Source organism: Corvus cornix, chromosome 7, assembly GCF_000738735.6.
Source record: "Corvus cornix cornix isolate S_Up_H32 chromosome 7, ASM73873v5, whole genome shotgun sequence".
Taxonomy (NCBI): domain Eukaryota; kingdom Metazoa; phylum Chordata; class Aves; order Passeriformes; family Corvidae; genus Corvus; species Corvus cornix.
Window position 1 is genome coordinate 3,779,548 of NC_046337.1, and position 26,081 is coordinate 3,805,628.

Genomic DNA, 26,081 nt, shown 5'->3' on the forward strand with positions numbered 1-26,081 from the left:
GTGGAAGGTGTCCCATGGCAGGGGGTTGGAATGAGATGATTTTTAAGGTCCCTTCCAACCCACACCCTTAGAAGGGTTCTATTTAAAGAATAGAGAAAGAAGATTCTATTTAAAAAATGCAAGGAAAAAAAAAGGGTCTGAATAAAATGAGCACTAACATAGAAAGTTCTCTTTTAACGAGTGGCTCTGTGCCTCAGTTTATCACACACTGATGTGCAGTGGCATTGCATCCCCAACTGTCATGTCTTGAGTCTTGAATGCATTTTTATTTTAAACATCAATGTATGTTTTGTGTGAAAAACTGAAACGAGGGTTCATGTTTTCTACCCCATGTGCAACCAAATCTTTGCAACAAAGCTCTCTAAGGAAAAATGGGCGTCAATTCTCACAATGTTTCAGCTCTGTTTGGAAGTAGGAGGTTGTGGACTGTAGAAGTATCATGGAGGATGTAAGTGATGGAAAAGGACATTTGTTTGCTGTGATCACTTGTGGTGAATTGGCACAAGGATGAGGTTGTTGCTTTAATAGCATCTTGAAGCATTTCCTGAAGAGAAGGGTTTGGGTATGGTCTGACCTCCACTTCTTGTCAGGTGGAGGCCACTTGTTTGCCCCTTGGTCTGTAGGGAAAAGTAGGTTTTTTTTCTAATCCAAAGTGGGTGCTACGAAAGGCTCCTATGTTCTGCAAAACAACAATAGCCCTGGGCTCCATTTATGCATCCTACAAAACCCAGGACGTGTGATTGAGACCCGTGCCTCTGATTATGCTCAGCTTCCCTGTGTTCCATGTTTCCTTTCTGAGGCAGGAACGCCGTTCAGGGGAACCTGCTGTGCCGTGATAATATGTGCATTCCCCGAGGCTCTTCTGTCAGCCTCTTCTGAGAATTAGCCATGTAAAATCTATACACTGCCTGATTACAGTGGTGATTGTGGGCCCAACTTACTCCTCAGCTTTCTTCCCAACTCTGTCCATGGTCTATATCCTATGTGGAAATTGATTAGCTGAACTTCTTGAGTGCTCTGGGCTGAATGGGAGCCTGAGGCTCTGTTGCAGCATGGGGTGCTTGCAAAAAAACTCTGTTACCTGCACTGTTCTGGCAGAGAATTAAAGAACTGTTAAAATGTATGCTGCTTGTAAAAAATATATATCTATGTGTAAAAAGAGGAATAAATATTTGTCCAGGGGAGTTTATGTCTCCTCTTTTAGCTGTAGCTTAGCAAGTCAGCGTGTCTCATCATTTGTCCAGAAATCCTACTTAGCAGCAGAATTTCTTAAGTTAAAAACTGGCAATATTTCTCAACAAAGCTTGCAATTCAATACATTGGTGTTTTTTCTTTATTTTAATGATAAAACTTTGTGGCTAGAAATGCCCTCTTTTAGTTCCATTACAGATTTCTTTCTGACATCTCCTTTTACTAAATCAATCCCAGTTTTGTGCTCATGCTTCTCACACAAGTTTGAGTAGAAGATGCTCTTCATAAGGAAAAGATGCAGATAAACAGTGATCCTTGGACATATTTGTCTCTGCTGCGTTCTCAGCCTTCATTTTTCTGATCATTTACCATTAATAGCTCCCTGCTGAAAATATCTGTGGCCCTTCTCAAACTGATGCTGGCTCCTGAAAAAGAAAGGTCTTCTGCAAGTCTAATTTTGACTTGCTAAAAATTTAGCAAAGTCTGGGAAAAACTCCTACCAAGTGATAGTGAATATTCTAATAAATAACAAGGGGAGGAGAAATGTGTGGTGATACAGGCTCGGTGAATTGCAAAACTTGGACCCTTTTGGGATTTATAAATGTTTATGTCCAGCAACAGTGCCCTGGGCTGTGAGCTAGGTTAGCAAACTACCTGAGCAGGAGGAGAAAGAAACCCTGCTGCAGTTAAGGCTTGAACATTTATTTTTATTTTTATTTTGTTTCCGCTCTTACCCTCTTATATCCTTCTGGTTTCTGCTGATGGCAGGGGCTGAAGGGCTGGCTCTTTGACTAATGGTTAAGTCAGTAATTTTTCCCATTAAATTAATGTATGTATTAAGGGAGACAGGAAGAATTGGTCTCTTGGGGAAGGAAGCAGCTTGGTAGCAAGGCATGGTCATTCCTTTGTGTTTTCGGGATGAGAAAGGAAAGGCATCTGCTATAGGCCCTGGATTTATACACTCCTCTGCTGAGAGCCACTTGTGTCCCCCCCAAATTGTCTGCCCATGTCCAGGCTGCAATTTAAGAGTGTTTAGCAGAGCAGTCAGCACTTTTGTACAGTGTTCATGTAAGGAACCCTTCAAACCCAAAGAAAGGCTCATGTGTCCAAAAGTTTCCTTGATTTTTTTTCCCCAAACCAGTTGATCTTAAGAGAGATACGGTGCATTTCATAAGCCTTGTCTTATAAAAACAAGACAAGAGGAGTCTCCATGCTCTGAAGAAAGCCTGAAAGAAGATTAATTAATTAATTAAGAATCTTTTCTTCTGAGTGCAACAGGCTCCAAGTAACAAGTGAACTTTTCATTTCCAGTAATAGCAGAAATTACTTCAATAGCATGATTGTGAGCACCCGTGGGGCCATAATGTGAATGGTCTTTATTAAGGAATAGACTGAACTTCTGACTATCTTTCTTCCAGTCATTTCCACAGGCTATAAACAGCGCCTGGTTTGTTGCTATTAAAAGAGTCTACAGACGATGATGCTGAAAAGCATCACTGTTTAAGTACTCATGGCTTGACATTAACATGAAAAATATTTTCCTGAACATAAAGTGAATTTGGGTTCTCCAGTACATTATAGTTTTGTTCAGAAGTGGTTGCACTGAATCTTTGTGGTACAAGGGGGATTTTATTTGTTTTTGTGTTTTTCATTTTAATTACTGGTCACTACCTCTCTGTTTTGCTTGATTTTTCAGACATGTGTGAAGTCAGAAAAAACATCTCAGGGCCAGTTTTTGTGTTTTCTTGGTGTTATTTTCTGCCTATGTTAGTACCTGATGAAAGAGCCTGGTCTTAGTTAACGATCAGGCCTCATTATATATTTGCTCCCATAAATGACCGCTCCAAGGAGTGACCTTTCCCGAACAACGTGGAATTTTGCATAACAATGCTGAGTAAAAACTGAAGCAATCCATGATCTGCTGAGGTGATACTGAAGACATATCTCTAATGCACAGCAAACCTATGCATTAATCCTATGTTTTGGGGTCTTTAATTGCTTTAAATATTTGCTTCTGGATCTGTGTTTCACACATCTTATGTACATGGTTTATTTTTCATTTTATGAACAAATCGATAACCAGACAGACTCTTTACCACACTGGATTAGTTTTATTTATTCTCTTTGAACTTGATTAAAAAGCTGTCAAACATAAGTCTACATTTTATCAGCAGAATACTTTTACAAAACAGGGTAGGAGATGTGTATAGCTGGAAACATACATTTCAAAATGAAACAATATTTGATATATTCTAGACAGTTACCCTTTTGTTTATCCATGACAACTGAAACTAACCATCAAATGCATAAATTGATTCAAGTCTAGCCAAGTAATCCTAAGGGCATATGAAAAGGCTTTTTTTTAAAGTTCTTTCTAGATGAATTTAATGTAGTTCACCAATAAAGCATCCTCAGGAGCACAATACAAATGCTACAGAACATGAGATAGCTGGGGAAAGCGGGCAGATGTACAGTGTGATGAAGAATCAAAATGGATGTTACATTAAAATGAGCAGTCATGCAATGTCTTCATTTCATGTACTGCGTTTAAGTAAAAATGCCAAAGTTCCAATTCCATTTTTAATTTCTTTTAGGCACTGTTATGCAAATAGTGACATTCTCATTTTGTTTGTGTTTGTTTATTTTATTTGTTTAAAAGCATTAAATGCAATTTTTTTTGTTTTGTCAGCTCTTGGGGTAGACAAATTGATTGTTCATCATGTCTTTAATTTTCAATGTATATCAAGGAGAAAGGTAAATTATACTCAGATTAGCTATGAATGATCTCATATCGCTGCTTTAATTCATTGCTTTTAATATACATATTTTAATCCGTTTTCCACAAACGTCCTCAATTATTATCTGTCTTTCTGTGCCATTGCATATGTTGGTAAACAGCATTTTCTATGGTCTAGGGCCATATGCTGTATGCTCAGCTTGCAGAAAAAGTGACACTTGGAGTGCTAGCATAATGAAACTCTCAAAGGGTTAATGCAGAATACATATAGGCAAATGTTGACAATATTTTTTATTCCAATGTTTGAAAATTAGACACAAAATCATCATTAAGTTTGCACAAAATGAGGCATCTGTCACTTGAAAGAAAAAGAAATATTTCAGAAATATGTTTACAGAAATGTAAAAATATTAGACATCAAGACAGATGTGAACGTTTTCAATAACAGGCCCTGTCTGTCAGTCTTCCTCTGAGCCGAAGATCTTGCTGTACTCACTCAGCATAAGTTCAACTATCTGATTTTGGTACAGCATGTGGACTGCCATGTTCCCTGTCTCCTTTTCAGGTCTAAGGAGTGTTGGTCCAAACACAATTCCTAAGCTTTGTGTTGACATAAGATTCACGGATTCTTTGGCTGCTATCCTGTTGACAAAAGGGAAGAACTGGTTAAAAAAGAAGGGTGTCAGAGCAGTCACTCTTGCTCTTGAAGCACTTTTTAACTGTTTCTCCTGGTTGGGGTGTTTGTTTGGTTAACTTATCAAAAAGAAAGAAAACAGGGAGGCAAGAGAAATTTCTGCCAGTGTGACAAACAAGGGAAGGAGGGTTTTTGTAGTGCCAGGGAAAAGATTCCCTGCTTCCTTTAACATGGTCACCAGCACTGAAAGAGTTGTGAAACCAAAAAAAGCCCCTTAACATAGAGCTCATATGAAACACATTCCTTCTGCTAATTTAAATCCAATAAAGTGAGTATGGTCTGCAATGGATTGTGAAATTTATGTAACTATAGACTTTTGCATGCCTTTTCCTGACACAAAGTTTCTTGAAAGACACAGAGACCACATACCTTAATGAGATGACTTAGAAAATAATGGTAAGGATTATAACCTTTGATATCTTTATTACCCACAAAATTACAAGAGAAGGACTATTATTATTAAAAGTTGATCTTGTGTCTATATTAAGACTTAATATTCCTGTGGAAAGGGCATTAAGAAAAGAGAAGTCAGGTCTAAGAACAGTACAGGTTTAATGGATGGAGTTTAGGTAGGAAGTTTGGCATAAATCTCTGCGGTGGTGAGTACAGACTAAGTAGAAATCCATTTCCCTCAACCCTCCAGAATATATTATGTATCCCAGGGTTGCAAAGACGAGTAAATGAAGACACATATTTTATAAATAAATTGCACAGCTCTACCAAGGTATACAAACTAAATGCAACTTTATTATGTAAATGTTTGAATTTATGGATGCTTCCTTAACCTGCTAGTTTTAACTTAAGCATTCCAAGTGGATTGTTGAAGCCAAGTTCTGCTTTTCCCCCTCCTCTGCCATTGTCGCTCATTTACCTTTTTAAAATCCAGACAGCAATTTAAAAGCCATCAGAGCTGTCTCTGTTTTCCCATACCTGTTGCTGAATTTACAACAAGCCACACTATAAGGGAAAGAAACTTTGTGAGACCTAATGGCTTCAGGCACTTAAAAAACTGTTCCTTTCATGTTAGTGGGTGGGTCACACAGCAAAAAGCATCTCTTGTGGATTTGTGCCAATCACGTCATTTACCACATTCCTGGAGCATCAACACTCGTGGTTTTTTCCCCATATATAAATAGGAAGAATTACTTCGTTCTGCCTCATGCTAGTAACCGTGGTGTCCATTGCACAAAACACTCTCCATATGGCACTAATCAGATTGGCTTAACTATAAGTTTCTTAAAATATAGCATCTTCATTAAATTTTTTAAAAATTAATTATCTTTCCTCTGTGGTAATATTAATATATTATCTCTTCTCTTAGGAGTTCAGAAAGTCTCAAAAGTTAGTAGCAGTTTTGTTGACAAGTGACTGTGTGGGCTTCTGATGGATGTCACACATCTTTATCACAATTAAAAATGTTGCAGAGGTGACGAGATTGTTTTGCTTAATGCCACTTCTGCAGAGGCATGTGCAGCAAGCTTGGGACCTTTCCAGGAGAGAGACTTGATTTCTGTTGAGCTTGTTATGTGGTAAAAGTTGGAAACTTCATAAAGTATTTGCAGATGACATCAGCAGGAGTAGAGGTGCGTGTTCACTGGGGAGGAAATTCAGCAGCTTTGTCCTGGGTAACGTTAGAGATGATCAATTTAGCAGCATCAGCCATGGCTTTGCAATAAGAGGGTGTTGATAATGGGCAGCATTGATGGAGCTGGAGGAGAAGCCCCTTTCAGGGAGGGAGAAGGAGGTAATGGACCATGGATGAGCAGAATCAGGGTGAAGAAACATGGCAACAGAGCTCAGTTTACTGAAGGGATGGGGGGGGGAATGCTTTCCTTTCTCTGTAAAATGTGGAGCAAGATGTTGAAATCCCTTGTTCCTGATGTAGGCACTGAAAATGGAAGATGCGTGGCCAACCACTCTGCCCTTGCTTGCTGTCTTTCTGAAGGAGAATAATTTCCCTGGTTTATCCTGGAGATTCCATCCTTCTCATGACATCCTGGCAAGGTCCAGGCATGAGAACAATCAGGAGGTGGGGGTAAGGCATGAGGCAATGGAGGATGTGCGTGGTGTGTGTTGGTGATGGAGAGGAACTGACTGTGGTTCATCGATGTGTAATGTGGCACTAAGAACATTCGTGTAAATTTCGGGGCCTTGAGCTTAATGCTAGAATCTGCAGTATTGTATCGAGAATATATCTTGAAAATTCTTGATATATTCATGCAGTTTCACTTGTTTTCACCATAATAACAACAAAACATAAATCAAGCAAACTTGGAAGCATGGAAAGTCTGAATAGCTAAATAATATGCAGTAAAACACAGCTACTGGAGAGGTAGAAGGAAGGAATTCAATCCACCCTGAATAGAATAATTATAAGTTTTGGACTTTATGTCTTTTTGGATTAAAAATATTTACCAAAGAAATTCTATAACTGATATTTTTATCATCTGTCCACAAAAGAAGAAGTCAAAGCAAATCACAATCAAATATGCACACTTAATGCTATTGCTATAGCTACTAAGTAAAACTGAGTTGTTAAAAGAGAAAATCCTGAAAAAATGGGCAAGAATTCTTTTTTTGGCAAGAAAAAGAGCAGAAAGAGTGATACACCATTTTCAACATAAAGAGTGAAAGGAAATGCCAGAGGTACTTTTTGTCAAGCCCAAATGAGAGGAGCAATGTTCCATCAATTTAAGGTTATTTTAGAAACAATCTATAATCCAGTGCCACAGATGTTGGAACCATATCAAGAAACTGTTGGGTGCTATGCTGCACAAGATTTTTTTTTTTTTTCTCCAAAATAACTGAGCTTCAGGAATGGCTTCAGTCCTTAAAGATCACAAGTCAGGGGATACACAGAAAATACAGTTCTCATTATTAATAGTAATGAAATTAATGATGTATTAAAACAGCAGAAGTGTCTGATAGGAGGGCTGTAGTGTCAATGGCAGATATATAAGGAAAAATACTTGGAATTTATGCTTTGGCTGTTGCCAAGGCAACTGCAAGCTGAAAAACGTGTGACAGAGAGCAGGTCAAGTCTACAGCTAAGAGGGTCATTGTATGGTGAGTTGGCTCTCTAGTTCCATTAAACCTACACTTTTCAAACTCCCTAAATAAAATCATTATTAATTTTGACATTTGGAAAATACACTGGATTACTGCTCTAAACACAGTAGGTGTTAGGAAATGTTCTTCATCCATTTTTACTTCACAGTAACTGCTGAGGAGGAGAAAGAGTTTCTACAGTGACTCGGACTCCTCAACATCTTAATATTCCTACTGCAGATAAAAAATTGGAGAATTCAGTGTACTAAGGGAGGAAATCCCCATTGGAAAGGACACTGTCTCACTGTAGGCTGGACAGTGTTGGAGGGTAGAGCCAGCTGCTTTGAGAACTGCTCACTTTTGCTTTCTTATCCTTTTCCAGCCTAGGAGGATTTAATTTTGCTCAATGTCAGGGGCATTTCTACCCTTAGGAGAACTGGTTTTCACCCTGCCTGATATTCTTTCACTGTTTTAAATTATATTTAAGGGTAACTTTTCAACAGGACAATCCTGCTACTCTTCCATGAACTGGAAATACAGACTATGACTAAAGGACAACACATTACAAAATGAGGTGGTGAGAAGAGTAAGAAGGCGTAACTTGGTATGAGGTTACGGGCCAGAATGGCAGGTGTGGGAAATGCCATCCCCTGAATTCAGTGTAAGACCAAGGGATAAAAGTAGCTTTTGATCTTATCAGAATCCTGTCCTCCAGTAATGCACAATATTTGTGTTCACTAGGGAAGTCTCTGCCACTAGAGACAGAAACCAAGACCTACACGGGGTCCAAAAGAGAGTGAAGATTAATAGGAATGAAGAAAACTCCCCCAAAAGGATTAAAAATGCTGTATTGGTGGCATCTCTCCTCTTGGTATAGGAACTAACCGTACAGAATTAGCAGTCAGCCCCCTCTGAAGGGGGTATTCCATGGCAGTCCATTTGGGTGGGTTGTCTACCTTTGCTGAACTGTGCTGGTGAGCACTGTCATAGCCAGAGCTGCTCATCCCCATGGATGACGGGACTGATTTGAGATGTAACTTCCTGTGCACTGCCTTAATAGGTCAAAGTGTGTGCATCCCATCGATTCACTTTGCCAATAATTATCCTCAAATTTGCCAATGTCTCTCTCCTATCTATACTCAGGCATATGCAAATGTAATGTTGTAGCTTAAGGACTTGGCCCTGGGAAGGGCTCAGCTGCCTTCAGCTGTCCCCAACAATAATTCTGTTAACAGGCCTCTTCACTGCACTGGTACAGGCCAGTTTTTATGCAGCAGCTTTCTGACTTTTGGTATTGCAGAGCTCCCAATCAATTTGAACGCATTAAAATTTGTCTCTTATGATGAACAACTTCCAGCTCAACATTTTATGCTCCTCTCCTTCCCAAATGCTTGTTCACAGGAGTTAAAAAATAACAGGTATTACATACTTTGCTTTAGTGACAAGACATTTGGGAAGGAATCATCCAACCTTGAAATAAAATCTTTATTGAAAGCAATTCTACATCCATGCCAGTCAGATACATTGTGTGATCAGAGGAGGTGTCCCAGGGGAAAGCTCAGTGCTGTAGACAGGGTTGATTACTTGGACCTCCTGTCAGTTCTTGACTCATTGACAGTGGCTGAGACATTCAGTACAACTTTGTTTTCTTTATTTGGAAGTAAAGTTAATATACTTACCTTAACTGTGCCAAATGTACTGGAAAATAACCTGGTAATAAAACGTACTGTCCTAGGAAGTGATAATGTCTGTGTGTGTATAAGCACATTTTCGCAGGGCTTTTGCAGATAGGTTTTTCAGTGTTAGGAAGGAACCACAGCTACAACATGATGCACAGATAACCTAAACTATCAGTTTTTTTCTCAACATATTTCCTTTTCATTTAAGGCCTATTACACACTTTCCTGAGATACAACATATCACAGCAACGTCATTTTCTGTCGTCAATTTATTTCAGTTCAGCTGCAGTCATTGCTTTTTGGGAAGAACTTGAGTGGATTTTGATACTAAAGAGTCAAGTGAACTGCAGCTTTGAGAGTCCCCTTAAAGCATAAACAAAACCAGAGGTCCCATAACAGATCAAAACCTTGCAGAGGTATCCATATGCAGCTAGATACACCAGCTCAGGAGAGAAACCAAAATACCCCCATTCCGGAGGAAGAGTGCAGGGCCTGTGCATTACTGTGCATTAACTGAGAAACTTATGGAGGTAACTGGTGGTAAGGGAGCCCCTGATGCCACAAACTCTATTTGTGTAAACAGTTCAATTCCTTGCACTGCTACATAGATAAATTTAAAATTTAGCATTAAATTCAGATTCATGATATTTCATGAATGCAGACTAAACCTCATTATTATCTATGTCCTGGCTTTATGGGTGATTTTCTCAGGTGCAGTACAGTGGTATTCACCAGCTGATGAAGCCAAGCAAATGCAAACATCATCAGTGGAGTCCTCAGCTTGTGAGATCTGTGATGGGAACAGGGAGTTTGGTGTGTATGGAACTGTGACCTGAGGCTTCTGCTTATAGAGGAGCGCCAAAACACTACAATGCCTCTCCTTTTCCAAGTGGGCCATGTGGTTTCCTCTGCAACAAATAAGCACAATTCGGGGGTCACAGAGCACTAATACAGTTTTAAGCTGCTTGTATCTATCTGGCTGTGTAAAACATGAGGGTATTTTAAATCCCTGTTTGTTCTGTAGGTAGGATTTGAAACAATAGCTAGGCTGGTAATAGAGAAACCAGGTCATGGCGTATGATATGTTACAAGAGGGGTCAGAAATAGTTCAGACATACTTAAGAGCTTGCTTTTGCTGAAAATAGCCTCAATGGCTCCTGGCCTACAGAAACTCCATAGGCTTCCTGTGCTCTGCAGCTGTGGGTTTGTGTTACAGCTCTTTGGGAAAAATCCCTTCTCTTCAGTCGCTCTGGGATACAAGAACGAGCACTTGATGCTGTCTTCCTCCACAGACTAGCCTTTAAATGTGACCATTGGGTGGCTATATATAGTACCTGGACAGCTGACAGGGACCCGGCGGAGAATGGGCTTCCTCAGGGGATCCCCCGCATATCTAACAGCACGAGCCCTTCCCTGGATGAACTGCCTTGGAGCCTGGCCCTAAATGAAAATAATAACTAAACTAACTCCGAACATTGCTTCACAGTTGGCTGAATAGACTGTGAAAAGCTGAAGAAAGGCATTTATTCTGGCTTAGCCTGGTTTAATATGAGAGAAGTTAAAATCTCCTCAGCACTGGGTGAACTTTGCTCCCCATAGGATGATCCTGCAGAAGAGCATGTGGGCTCTTGACTTTGCACACATGTCACCTCACAGAGTGCCTGTCTTGTGGAGAAAGACTTTATCTCCTGGGTGGCAGAAGACAGCATGTAAAAACACATTCTGATATCTAAAGATACTGCAGCCTCTACAGGGGCTTCGTTCAGGAAAGTGCTTAGAAGTCCTGCTTGTTCTTCTGCACAAGGGGAGGTGCTCCTGCTCCACTGAGGAGCTCTGAGAGGGGTAACAGTTTATCTGCACTTCTGCTTTGGCATTGTTTGTTTTTCTTGACATCTCCTGAGTCATAAAAGCTTCAAAGGCAGGAGCAGCACACTGGTGCATGGACAATAAGGGCAGGAGCTCATCACCACATTGTGGCTCCACCCTGGTGGTGGGCAAAGGCTCAGGTCCCACTCCCCCAAGCCAAATTATATCAAAGACATGGATTCAAAGTCTTTCCATAAAATCTGGCAGGTCTCCCCTTTGGAAAACTGATCTAACTGGGTGACCTGCTGCGTTCTTCCATTTACTGACAGCCAGCATTCCGTCCTCCCAGTTTGGCTTGGGTTTTAATTTTTCATGTGTGAATGCAAACTGGTTCTGACTGGTGCTCTTAAGAGGACAGAACTGGCTAGTCTGTGTTGCTGTTGTGCCTGCAGTTTGGGCACAGCCACTTGGTAGGAGTCAGTTGAAGGGCATGAACTTCCTCAAGGAGCATCCTGGACTCCTCTGGCTGCAGCTCTGTGCACAAGGCATTCATTTTTGCCTGCTTTAGCAGCAAATATAGCCAAACAAGAGCAAACCCCTGCTAAAAAGCCACATGGGCACTGGGAGCACAAGCCTCAGAGAGCAAAACCCCCCGTGACAGATGCTGGGCAGATGCTGATGCACTTCTTTGAGGTGTTTGGATAGTAGAGTGATAAAGGCAGTGTGAAACTACATAGAATAATATATGTTCAGGCAGAGGTATACCACCTTAATGCCTTAAATGTATTTTTGGCTGGTGGTGTAACTTCTGCTGTGCTTGATTTTTTTTTTTTAATTTATTTTTAATTCTATTTCTGGTATATTTTTTCTTCAGAACAACTAGCTTATTGTAAAGACCAACCTGTCATAGTCCTGGATTTGTATGCTTTTGTGGCCTGTGTGGTTCAGAAAACAACAGATAGTTTTAAATAAATAAAGCTTTAACTTTTTAAATTGCTTAAATATTTTTGTTCAAGAATGCCCAAAGCTAAATTTTCTTGTAACATTAAAAATAAAAAGCAGTTAGTAACAATCTCACTTAAATCACGAATTGTAAATATAGAACCTTTATCATCAGCACAGCACATCCAAAAATGTCTTTGTAAAATAAATCAAATTATATGAGTTAATTGATTCCAGGCAACATCAGCAACTGCAGGTGGAAACTGAATAACAGGATGTTTATTAATGAGGGACTATTAATCAAAATTGACAATATCAATTCCTGTTTCTTTTATTTGAATTCTACCTGCAAAATCCATGAACATACTCACTGGATTTTAAAATAAAAATGTAAAAGTAAAGAAAATGCTGACACTTGGGATTTTAGCTTTAGATGTAGGGCTATTTGTTTAAACAGCGAAAGGATATCCTAAATCCAATTTGACAGGCAATGCCAAAGATGCCAGTGGTAATTAATTAGCACTTAATTTAGACCACAGAACAACAGGATATGGAATTGGTGCTCAGTGCCATTTCCCCTTAGGCTTCATCTCATGAGGGTCAGGAGTATGGCTGTTGCATTGAAGGTCAGTAAATAAATTGGGGGAACACATTGACACTGGACTTTTCATGATAGATATCCTTCACCCTTATTGCTGCCTCTGGCTATGGCTGATGAGAAAAGGACTGCAATTGTTCTGTGAAGAATGCTCTGGTGCCCAGGCTCGAGTGGAGCAAGGTGGTGCCTGAGCTCCCAAGTCCGACAGCCACCGTGCCGGCAGAGAAATGCCCCAACTCTGCGCCTGGGCTGGAAATAAACTCCTGACTGTAGTGCAGAAAGCTTGAGGAACTCTGACAGGCGAGAAAATTCACTTAGAAGCAGCCCTTAAGTTTGCTAGATTTGTGAGCTTAGCTTTAGATTAAGCATAATTAAAATCGAGGGAAGATTTTAAAGTGAGGTTAGAAACTAGGTCAGCAAGGGAAAAAACACATTTCCTTATTATCCTCGTCTTTGTCTTAATAATATTTGGTACTCTTCCATAGAGCTAAAGGCTCTTAATAAAGGTGGATTAATGTTATTAACAGCATTGTTTTCTGATGGGGACACTGAGGCTTTGATGTGCTTAATGATGGACAAACAGAAAGTACGTGGCAAAAAAGCAGAGCCACTAGTTCTGGTTTGTAACTCAGTGAGAGGAGCCACTCTGTGCGGCACACCCAAAGCAGGAGGGATATGGAAAGCACACAGGAGACCCTTCTTCCCAGAGGCACATCAAGGTTCATATTTACTGGTATGAAAGGTAGAAAGATGATGAGACTGTATCACAATTTAATCCTCCTGCTCCCAGTAAAATTAGTGCATCTGTCAGACACTTCTACGCTCCCTCTTCCAGTAATCTCCACCTGTCCTTCAAAGGAGGGCCTCAGGTGGAAGATGTCAGCACTGCCACTGGTATTCAGTGATGTTACAACTTTCTGAAATCACTTCTCACAAACTGCACACTACTGTGCCTACGTAGTCCAGTTCCCCATGTCCCACAGGGTGCTGAACAATGGGAGCTTCAGCATTTACAGCAGGGTGGCTCTTGTTGCACATCCCAGCGTTACTCCACTAGCACAATTTTATCCCCTTGGTCCCCTGAAGTGCTGTCTGCATTGCTACATCATGAAAACACTGAGTTAGACAGCAGTCTCTGCTCAGAAAATGTATTTGGAAGCCCCAGGTTAAGAGTTATTTTAACTTTCACTTCATCACACCCTTTGCAGCATCTCTCTCTGGGCAGCGAGTGAAATTTTGATTGCTCTGAAAGTCACTGACAAAAATCCCAGCAACTGGAAGCCACAACTGAGTCAGAATTTCACCTTATATGAGCTTAACTTTTCTCATTTTGGATGATATCTACTTTTACTAAGTGGAATTACTGCTGTTGACTATGTTCAATCTATAACCTCTTGCAGCCTTCAATTACAGCCTTTTTGTGCTATAATCCAGTTGACAGCAAATAACTCAGCCCTGGATATGACAGGTTTACTTTCTGACTTAGAGCCCAGAAGGGGCAATTGACTGGAATTTCAGCCTGGGATGTTGAGCCGTAGACAACCTGCTCAGAAATTCATCTTTACTTCTGAGTCTAGAGCAGCCCATGAAAAACACAGTTTCACTAACAACGCATTGGTTTTGTCCAGTGTCATGAATTAGTTATTCAGTTCTGTGAGGAAACCAGTAACTTTTGACTTAGAAATCAGAGAATGTGGCAGAGAATTCCACAAAAGTAAGGGAACAAACTCTCACCAAAGTTTTCCTTTTCTGTGAATTTTTATATCATAGAATCACTGAATCATTTAGTTTGGAAAAGACCTTTAAAAACATCAAATCAAACCATTGTAATTACTTCATAAATTATTTTGTTTCAAGTCTTTTTCAAATAATGAATAAAATTCAAATGTTGGCCTATTAACTGTTCCCAACACAACATCTCCATTTTTTGTATCCCATATTATCACCATCTTGTTGTTTAAAATGAAAGTCTTTTTGCAGCGATCTACCCAACAGAGAAGATTTTATATGGGACCTGACCTCAACCAGGATTCCTCCTCTTCCAGGTTCAGTTCTGAGCTCTCCACAAGCTGCGACTGCAATATACATGCACTGCATTTGTATCAGATTTGAAAGATGCTTTAACATGCCTCCCAGCACCACGATTGTTTCAGCCCTGATACTGAGCACGAGTAGGATGAACGCAGCTCTTAAACGCACTAGTGAGTATGTGCCACGAGTCTTTGATTTCTTTAAACTTATTTACATTTTACTCGCCCTTGAGCAATGAATTTACTACGTCAGCATTGTCTTTTCTACTTACACTTTGTCTGTCTTGTCCACTCACCTTAGCTTGATGTTTATTTTTTTGTGCATGCGTTTAGTCTGCTGCACTAAATGCAGGGACTGCCTGGAGTAGAGGATTTTCCATGTATTGTGTATTTCTAAGAAGCACCCTTTGTAGTACTGCAAGTTCTGCAATATTTCCTGGCTTTAAATTAGCTTTGAATTTTCTCATTAGTTCCTTTAAAGTCAAATGCCCATTCACACATGTACTGGTCTCAGATGACTCTGGTCTAACTGCCTTAGATACTTTACAAAGTCTTTATTCTCTACACAGTCAGCCCTACCTCTCTCAGTAGTTGTATTTCTTTCATCTTTGAAGCTTCAAGTGACCAGATTTGCCGATATCTGCTTCTGTCTGACCCTGATCAAAATCCACAGTTAAAAAAACTGGTGAGAGAACATACACGACTCTCTTAGACCTCCTAACCCAAACCATGCTTGACAGAGATTGAAGGATTTAGGAACAACAGGGACAATCTTGCTGTTGATATCAAGGCCTGCTTATCAGTCTTGGGGCAACTCACACAGGACACTTCTCTGTAGGTGCTGCCCCTCCAGCAGAAAATGTCTGACCTGGAGTGAATGGTTGTAAATGGATTTACAAGCTTAGAAAGTGCCTCTCTAGCAAGCACATATTGTAGTTTGAGGATGCAGAGCAGGATAAACGTAATTTAATAGGAGAAGTAAAGGAAAGCTCCTACTATGTAACCTGGAAAGGTGAAGCAGCTCCTCACCATAGTGCCCAGGTGAGACCCAAAATGTGTTCAACAAGACCTGAAATTTGCTCTGTGATAGCAGCTCAGGGCTGACTCTGAGTCCAGAGCAGCTGCAGTGACTTCCATGGGGTAGATGTTCCGAAGGAATGAAAACTCCTTCTTCCGATGACACTTTTCTGAGACTCTTATCCAGACATGGAAACAATCTGGGTTGTCTGAGGTGGTTAAAGTTGCCTGCTACTACTGCTGCCACAGCCCTGTGGAAATCCTCTCTGGATTGAGAGTTTGAACAAGGCAAACTGATGTTCCCAGTAAACTTTACTTACTGGAAAGCTTCCATATGCTACAGGGCTGTCCCATATGCCCTACCCTGCTAGTGTATGGTGACTGCTGATGGTGTTTGGTGAAGGCCTGCACTTGGCAGTGCGGATGGCAATGATCTGGGAGGTGAGAACAGTTTCCAGATGGATGAAGTGCTATCCTGAGGTGGTCTGGGGAGCCTGAGTCTAGTGCTGACACAGAGAACATGGTGCAAAAAGTTTGTGCTTTTCCCATGAAGGTGCTAGGACAGCTACAGAAGGAGCTGTAAAAATTACAGAACTTTTCTGAATTCCTTTTTCTTGGCTCATCTCCATGGCAAGGGGTCTTCTTTTGGAAGGCCACAGCAAAGCTCTGGAGAGGATGTGGCAGTGCTGTCTAATGTCAGGGCTGAGGTGGGTGTAGAAGCCTCAGCTTAGAGGAGGTAACTGGTTGCATCTTGTGGACCAGGGGAGGAGGCAAGTTGGCTGGAGAGAGCTGCTTCACAGATTTATGGTTTTACATAGCACCATAATGCGTAATGTACGAAAAGATAAATATTTTCCATTCAGCAACATCTTGCTGTATTTTCATCTAACTCTATAATTTTAATTATAAAGTGAACATAACCTGTATCAAATTATGATTTTTTTTTAACATATTGAATGAGGACAAGAAAAATAAATACCAGATTTTATACTGTACAGGCACATGAAGGTATAGTAAAAAAATCTGGTTTCCTTGACCACATTGTCATAATATGCATATATAACTGCTTATTGAATCCAGGCTGTGTAGACAACAGAGAGAACACTGGCTCCATACCATCACAATGCATGCCCACAACAAAGAGGAGGAAAGAACAGGCTCTTTCATTGTGTGTTTCTAAGTATTGCCAACATAAGGGCTGAAAACTACCTCTGTCTGAAGTGTATCTATACACCCATGCATAAGTTATTAACTGGGCTCCCTCAGCACAGTTGCTGAAAATATTAATATATTCAAATGATATTCTAGCTACTGAAAAAACAGTAGATCAGACAAATGTATTAAAATCTCTTCAGACAAAAGGAGTCATGTTATTTATAAAGTTCCTCTCCCCCCCTCCTTACTGGAACACAAACCTTCATTGTATAGAGTACACGAGAATGCAAGATGATCCTTAGATGTCAAAATGTGGCTTAAAGTTTGAATGTAATCATAAAACAGTGACTCCAATGCTCACCATAAACAAATTGTCACTGGCATTATGTAACTTGGACTATTCACAAAGTATAAAAGACGGGAAGAATAAAAGGTGGCTGCCAAACACTATGGGCCAAATCCGAAGGTTGTGCCAAATTGCACCAGTGGGCTGGGAACTGCAAACCCAGCGTGGAATTCGGATTTACACTCCTCGGTTCCTGGGCTGCTTAGAGTGAGATTAAGGCTATTTTTTATTCAGTTTGTCAGTAAGGCGGCAAAGCAGCAACCAGTGGCTTCTGCAGCCCCCCTGTTGCTCTTAGTGGGAGATGGGAAAGTGGGATAAAAGTTTCCTAATTGCCACAGGACTCGTTTTTGTACAGAAAGGATTTCTGGGCTGCAAGCAGGCACAGTCAGCCACCAGCAATGCAGCCTGGAAAGGGAAATATCGCTCTCAAATCTGGTGGTCTTAAATTTTTCATGTTAATGTTCTGTAGGGTGCTGCCTCTTTGGTCTGAGACCCTGCCCTCCGCCTGGACTCCTCTGGAAAACTGATTAATGAGGGAAGACCATTCACCAAGGCAGAAGGTCTTGTTAGTGAACAACAACCAATCATTCATGGATATTTTCCTTCAGTCCAGGCTTTAGAAGTAAAGTGTATCTGATAATACATACACGCACTGTGCAGAGTAAATTGCAGCTAATGGTTTTGTTAATGCCTCTTATAAGGGACAACAACCAAACTAGGTGGTTGCCCACTCCCCCTTTTCCCCTACCCCTCCTTTAAAAAGTAAAATGACATTTTTTCCCCAGCCTGAAATAATTGCTGAAGCAGAGATACTGGTTTAACTTATTATGAATTATTAGTGGAAAAGTGGGTCTCAGAAGTATGTTACATCTGAAATATTTTTCGTCACTTGAACATGTGCCGTCCAGAACTGGCCCTGTTCTACCAGGCACTGGGAACAAACACTTCGCATTCACAGATGCTCCTAATTTGGTGTGGTTTGGAGTGTAATTTAGATCAAACGTATCCATGTAAATGAGTCAGGGTTTCTTAATTAGGTGCCTCTAAAGAAAAAACTTGGACCACATCAGTAGGTGTGGGTGTGGTGCCCACAGTACTGGAATCTTTCTATAGATGAAGCTCAGTTTTGTTCAGGCATACTGTAGGTTTTTCTTTCCTTTTTTTTTTTTTTCTTTTTTTTTTTTTTCTAAAGCACAATAATAAATCTGCAGATGGCATAGACATAAAGACGCTACTTCAGAGGAGCTGTCTAAAACACTGTCTCTTTGGCAAATGCCTTAAAGTAGGTCATTCTGCTATGATTTAGGTTTATATTTCATTGCCAGCTTTTTGTTCCCATTACAAGTAGGGTGCATTCCAGTCCACAGATTTGCTCTTTACTTTTTTTTTTTTTCCCCAGATTGGTTTTTATTTACAAGAATTTGTAGATCTTCATAAGAAAATGGCCAATACCCTGTCAGAAGTAGTAATCATGCACTTGACCACAAAAAGAGATGTATGAAGGTGATAACCTGTAAATATTGCAATGTAAAGTACCATTCTCTGGAAGGAAAAATTGTATTGATTCTCTTAACATGGTGATTGAAATGATTGTTGCATCTTTCGCAGTGTGTGAAAAAGGATTTGATCTAATGTCATTCCAGAACCCTCACAGAGCAGGGCCATCAATGGCCCTAGTTGTTCAGGTATTTGCTTTTGCTTTTCATATATTTGCCACTGAAAAGGATATATTTTATAGCTTATTAAAAAAAAAAAAAATCAGGGTCTGTTTTCCCACCAAAGTGCTGGGGGATTTACATGCCAAACTCTCACTAGCCTTAATGAATTACCTGCATAAATTCCCTTTCAATCAATAGTAGAATAGATCCTATTGTGTTATATTAATTATTTTGCACAGAGAGCTGACATTTTGGCCTTAAAGCCTTTTTTTGTTTTGTTTTGTCTTGTTTTTTAAGTTCCAATGAATATCTGAGAAACTTCAAGCAAATTATTTATTTCACAACCTTAATTCTGAGAAAAATCACGTATCTTTAGGCACAAAAATGAAAAGCATTGCAATTTACCCTTTGATGACCTGGTCGTGGAAATTTGTGTGTTAGGTCCCAATCTCCCCAAACAGCAAAAGAAAAAAAGATCCATGGTAATGAATTGAGCAGTCCTAATTCTGGCCAACAAAAAACCATTTCTGCTGGAAGGAACACTAACCCCAAGCAATATTAAGAGGTTACAAAATCACATAAATTAAGTCCACCGGTGATATTTTGCTAAAGCTTATGCGAGTGCAAACCAGAAGCAAGATTCTCACGTGGTCCTGATTAACTGAAGAGTCCTTAGCAGTAACCAGCCCTCCCTGGGATGTGCTGGCCAGATGCACACGTACACCCACAGCACATGGATGAGCCTTCAAAGCCTTGGGGGGCTCGGCTGGGGGACTGGGGAGCAAACAAAGAGTGGAAGTGAGAAGAGTTGGCTGTGTTGTGGTGGGAAAGTGCCTTACCCTCTCCATTCCTCACTTTCTTTATCTACACAACTAGGATAATAAAACTTACTGACCTGAAAAAGAAGTTAGGAGATTTAATTAATGTTTGAAAAGCTTTTTTGAGATTGTTTGATATTGAGTAATGTGGGATGAACAATAGGAGCTCTTGGAAACAGGGCCTCTATCTATCAGGATTTGTGTACTGCACTCAGCACAATGGTGCCGTGCAGCCACAGAGTCAACTGTGTCATAAATATTTAAATTAAAACTATGTTAATTATTTTTATCATTCTGTTATTTGCTGATACACCAGTTCAGTACTTGGTAGCATTGAAGAGTACCGAGTGCAATTATTTGCCTGACTGTTATGAAAATCAGGGTTTATATTTTTAAATACAGTGGTGGAAATAGGAAGTAGATGGAAGCAAGGGGTGAAAATGTGGTTTTAATTACTCATTGTTCTTCTCTTTAAAAGCACTAAGCTGTAAGGTATTCTTTGGGGAAGAACTAAACTTTGTAAACTTTCTTATTGCTCAAAAAGCAGGATTTGGCATGACTGCAAAACACTTGATAGCAGGTCACCATAACCCCAAAAAGTACAACATCAAAATGCACAAAGATGCTTCTGAGAGACTGGGGTTTTTCTGCCTGTCCTGTGCACACTTGTGCCTGGTGCTCATTTTTTTGTGTCCACTAATTTCCGAAGGGTGAGTTTAGTAGACTGTCATGTGCTCAACCGAGAGAAAAAGGGTTTAATTCTTCCCCTTCCCCCAAAATGAGCCCCGGGAATCTGTGGTAAATGGGATGAGTGTTGGCATTGCTCCAGCTCCTTTGTAAAACTCTTCCATAGCTGAAACTGAGAAAAGCACGTGTGCAAAAGCACATCTCAATATATATTTGCCCTTCTCAAGTTAAGAGATGATTAAATGGTTTCATATAAAACTTAAAATGTCAGTCAGGGATACCTGAGTCTTTTATGTAACTGGTCAGTCCACCTACTTACTGCCCTTATGCAAGAGGACGTTTCTCCTCCTCACATTTCCAGTAGCTGCTCCCAAAGCTTGTAGGAGCACAGCTAAACTTTTCTCCCTGCTGCTGTCCTGTGGCTGAAAACCAAAAGCTGCTTATGAGTTTCCTGATTATAAAGAAAGGTCTTGATTCAGGAAATAATTTCCACAAATAGTCTTTCTTGTGCCTTCATTTAAAGGCTTCTGCATCTCCCTGAATTTGAGCATTTTTCCTGAGGGAAAACTTAAGGGCTCGTTCCACATTTTGGGTTGTAGGTCTTCCACAGATCCACTGAGGTTTCCCAAATAGAATTTTTTTAAATACTCCTTCCATTCTGGGGATTGTTTTTAGTTTTAAGTAGCTTTAACCTTTACTATTATTTTTTTTTTCTTAACAGAAAACTTGCACAGTTCTTATTGTAATCTGTTCTTTTGCTGTGTCAGAAAAGGGTTCTCTTGAGCCTACATTTAATACGTGAGCCTGCCCGAGAACTGCTGATATGACACGTAGTTTAGCAAGTGAAAATCACATATGTTTGCTACATCTTTACTCCACCAACTTTGGAGAAAAAAAAAAAAAAGTTTGCAGACATCCCCTGCTTAGCACTACTACATGCTGTACTTTAACTTCATTTTCTGGTTTTCCCTCAGAATTCTGGGTACTGCTGCTGGACTTGTCATCACATTGTCATTGTGTCCTGGTGTGCAGGCTACTGTGGGCTGCTGGCTTTGCATGGCTTTGCTCATTTTCTTTTTTTTAATAGGTAGAAACAAGTCTGTTAGCTGCATAGAGTTTGCAAAAACCTTTGCTCTTCAGAATGTAGCTGCCACAAGTTGTGAGGTTTGAGGTGGGGGGACTGTTCCTCCCCCCCGTTTGTCAAGGTTGGATGTTTTTTCCTGTTCACAAACCTATGAACATGGGGGAAGTTTGGTTGGTTTGTCAAAATAGCTGAAGATGAATACCTATGACTTTTGTTAGATAATATATTAATATCAGTGGGTTTGTCTTAGATAAACAGTTCTACTCTTGATGAGGAGCATATTTCCAGTGAAATCGATGCAAACAATCAGTAAGAATGAAGAATTTGGGCAGAGCAGGAAAGCAATCAGGAAGAAAATCATCATTCTCCCTCTGAAAGGGCAGAAAGCCTGGATGACATCTGAGAATCCCTAGCCATGCTATGTAGAGTATGGGAAAAATGGAGCAAAATAAAGGGAGTTTCTTGGATTCAAAGGTGAATTAAAAGGAATCAGCTCCTGCCCGGACAAGGCAGCCAGATAGGGCACATTAACAGATCCACGTGACAAACCAAGAGGCAACTGCAGAGCTCCCCAGACAACCTGCCTGAACTGCCTGCCAAGGAGGCAGATGCTGCTGCTGGAAGAATATCTTCCACAGTTGGGCATCTGGGTTCCGCGCTTTCCACGTAAGGGAGAGGGATGGGAGCGTCGGGCTGGCCCCTGCCTTCCTGTTTAATTATTTCAACATCCCTTTTATAGTTTTGTAAATAACACACATTATCCTGCCTTCGTGCAGGGAAATCAGGAGCAAAGAGAGGGTTTTTCTCTCTAATACATCCCCTTGCAGGGGTGTCCACATGGATGGGTACAGCCAGACTGGAGCTTGGCTGCCCTGTGCTCCAGCCTGGTCAGATGTGACACAGCTCAGGTCTGGGAGTTGCAGAGCTGCCTTGTGGTGGCACGGAGCTCAACCTAATAAGCAGAGCAGGCTGAGATTCATTAATTTAACATTAATAAGCACAGCTTATTAGCTCAGGCACAGTGCTGTATAATGCAGGCACACAGCTTCTGGAGCAGAGCAGCGTCCGCCCTCGCCAGCTCAGAGCGCAGTGCTGAGGACCCAGCCAGGGTGTTCCTCTTCCCTGCTGCATTTTGCATAAGGGAGAAAAGAGAAGTTTTGTGGCCACTGGAGAAGTGGCTGTGCAAATAAAAAATCCCCTCCAGGTTTTTAGATTGTATTGCTGACTTATGCCGAGACTTTAAGTCATTCAAACTTCTCGTGCCTCGGTTTCCCAATGGCTGCGTAACAGCTACCTCTAGGTGCTGTGGTGAAAACAGTTCATAAAATGCTATAAATAGTGAAATTCTCCCTCTGCCTCACTTGCATTACAGTTGTTTGAGTAAATTACTGGGTACAAATAATGGTTTCTCAGATAGGGATTTGGTTGTGCTTAGCTCATGTTTGTGCAGGGAGTCAAGACAAGGTCTCTGCATCATTTGATGTCCTGTGTGCACCCAAAATATAGGACCAGAAAGGTGCATCAGTTTTATCTGGTACCTGTGATTAGCTCACTTTGTTTGGGAGTAAAAGTCCCATGAGAGTAAGGAAGAGGAAAGAGAAGAGATCTGTGGAACGGGTGTAGGGGACAGCAATACCTAGGCTGTACAAATATTGTCTAATGAGCAAGCAAATATTTCTAAACATGTTCAAGTAGGACAGGCTGTTTTCTGTAGACCTTTATTCAGGAAAATCCCTCCTTAGGTTGGGTTTGTTTCTTTCCTTTGTAAAGTCTATTTGTTTGGTTTTCTCATCTTTGGGAAAAAGCATGAATAGCCTAACAGTAGATGTGCTCAATTATTTTCAGAATGAGTCCTAATAGAACAATTCCTTATGGAATTAGACTGACAAAACCTATGTGACATGTCTGTTCAGCCCAATATTTTGTCTATTCTGCTTTTAAGTAGAAGAGATTTCATGGAAAGATGAACAGAGACATCAGTGGGTTGTGGTTTTTCCCATCAAACCCAAAAAACTTAAAAGAACAGGTACTGCAGCCCCAAGCTTTGCTTTTAATCCACCTCCTGTGGGCTTCATAGACTGCACTATGACTTCTTGCAGCTTCAGAGAGCTTGGTTTAAGAGAGATATATGGCACGGGTGTTAGTCCCTGCTGCCAGGCCTTTCTCACAGACACTCTCATCACCTGCTTTGTCTGGGTTTCTAAGGAGGACCCTTCTGAAGTGCACTTCTCATTGTTATTTCTGCTTGATCTGGACCTGCTGCTGCAGGCTGGATTGCTGCAGAATGGCTTAGGATAAAGCAAAGGTTGGATTCTCTTGCTGTGTCAGTGAGACAGATGCTCTCACACGCTGTATAGAAGTCACAGGCTTAAGCAGCCCCATGATTCAGGTCTGTATGGCCCTGTTCTGCCCATCTGACAGGAAAGAAAGGAATAGGAGAAGGGTAGGAGAAAGAGGGGAATGCCATGGAAACAGCATAGCTGCAATCATCCATCTTCTCCCCATCAGAACCCCCTTAAAACCAGTTCAACACAGGGCAAGACCAGCCATCTCTACCAGTAAATATAGAAACTGCAGTAATATGCTGCAAATAAAGCCAGTTTAGTTATTTTTCCAACTAATCAGAAACTTTTGAAACTCCTGTGATTTGCCCTGAGAAAGGCCTGTGATCAAAGGGGACACTGGCACCCCTCTTCTGAAGACTGTCCCTAAAATTAATATAATTCTACATTTTGTAACCTCTGCAAACTAGTCGTGTTTCCTAGACTGATTCAAACAAATGCACATTGCCCATATTTGCATAATATAAGCATCACATCATTACTGAAAATGTAAGTACACTACTTCATTCTTGTTTATGGAACCATGAGGTCATTCAGAGTGACCCCTGCCTTTAACATCCTCAAGTTCAAGAGAACACACATGTTTTACTTGTTTGAGGGATTTTTTGTGCTTTCAATATCTATTCTACTGTCGCTTCCATACCAGTGGAGCAAAGCTTATGGAATAGCCCTGTCTTTTCCTGAGGATGTGTTTGAGGCAGAGAAGATGATTGACCTTCTTCAGAGAGACTCAGACAATTACTTCCCTAATGCTCAAACCCCCAAATGGCCCCACCGTCACATCTTCCTGCCTTCCATCACTCTGTGCCACTGTGTTGCCTTGGTGTACCTCAGCATTATGAACTATTGGTATTTTATTTCCCATATTTTAGTGGTTTTATTTTTCCTTTTATTTTCTTTTTCTCCAAAAAGCCACCAGTGTCAGTCCAGTTTTGCCCATTATTCTACATATCCACAGCAGGAAACAATTGCTGTCCCAAATAGATTATGCTCTAAAAAGCCAAGGCAGACAAAGGAAGTATTATCATCATTTTGTAAACAAGGAACCAAGGCACAGGGAGATTAAATGATTTACCCAAGGTCACCCAGAACATCCGGTCAAAGCCAAGAACTGAACCCACGTCTCCTGAGCCTCAATCAAGTGATTTAACTATGAGATCAAAGACTTATTATGTATACCTGATATCTCTCCCCTAAGACATGGCAACAAAACTTTGTCAGGTTAAGATCAATGCCACACAGAGTGCAGTAAATTTTGTATATGGCATATCTGTGCTGACAGCGTGTACCCACTTCTTGCACTCAGGATCTTCCCAGGAAATAATTTCCCTTATTATTCTTCCATTGACAGTAATAAATTATCGTCCTTCTCTAGATAACCTGCTGAAGGAGAGAATGTGTGCACACAGTACATCAAATGAACACACAGAAAACTGTTTTTCTGCAAGGCCAAACTCAGTCATTTTATGGACTGCTTAAAATCCTTCCATGCTTAATGAAATGGGGACATTCCCACAACTGTATGGACTTCATTTTGCCATTTCAGCTGGAAGCTGCAAAACAAGATAAAGGATCTACATCTCTTACATGCACATGCCAAGAAATGACCACTATAAAGGCATCATTCATTATAAACTCAGAGTGGTCTTTGATTTGGAGCCTTTATCACTCCCTCACTGGGGTCAGTATACCATTCCTGGGATGAAATACTCCTCTGTGCCTTGATGGGGCCCAGATCCTGATGTCCCTTCAGTTTTAGGAGTAGTTTGGCTGAAAAATCACTGTAGAAAATGGCACGGGTAGTGCCAACAGCAAGGAGGAACAGGATCACAGGACCCTGCCCTTCACATATCCCTATCCTGAGGTCTCCCTGGTCATCCTGCATGTCAAACAGCTGCAGTGGGTGCCTGAGTGAGCCATGTGAGCTGTCTATGCTCTTACTGTTAATGCTATGAAGCACAAGAAGAAAACCTGAGGTGAACGTGAGACTCTGGGTTGATTTTTTGGGTTGACATCTCTTGCAAATGCAGCTCAGTGAGTGTGGAAACCACAGGGGAGTGATAAGGGGGAACCTCACAGGGTCGTTTTTCTGCCTCTGTGGTATCTCAGCAACATTAGGAGAGCAAAGATGCACTCCCAAATCTCTCCTCAGCATTTCTTAGATGCTCTGTGTTGTCACAAGCTCCTTGTGAGGGACAAGAGCACATTGTGTGTTTTCTTGAGTGAGGTAATTCCTGACCTCAACATAG

General features: G+C 40.8%; 1 protein-coding gene across 2 annotated transcripts in view; it reads right to left on the bottom strand.

The window, feature by feature from the left end:
• Nucleotides 1–3,280: 3,280 nt before the first annotated feature.
• ARHGAP15 (Rho GTPase activating protein 15) overlaps nt 3,281–26,081 on the bottom strand; it is a 321,119-nt gene continuing 298,318 nt past the window's right edge. For both annotated transcript variants that reach the window (XM_019290635.3, XM_019290634.3), the window contains exon 15: nt 3,281–4,570. In XM_019290635.3, the coding sequence (XP_019146180.2) occupies nt 4,387–4,570 (184 nt within the window). In that variant the 3' untranslated portion in view covers nt 3,281–4,386. The remainder of the gene's footprint in view (nt 4,571–26,081) is intronic.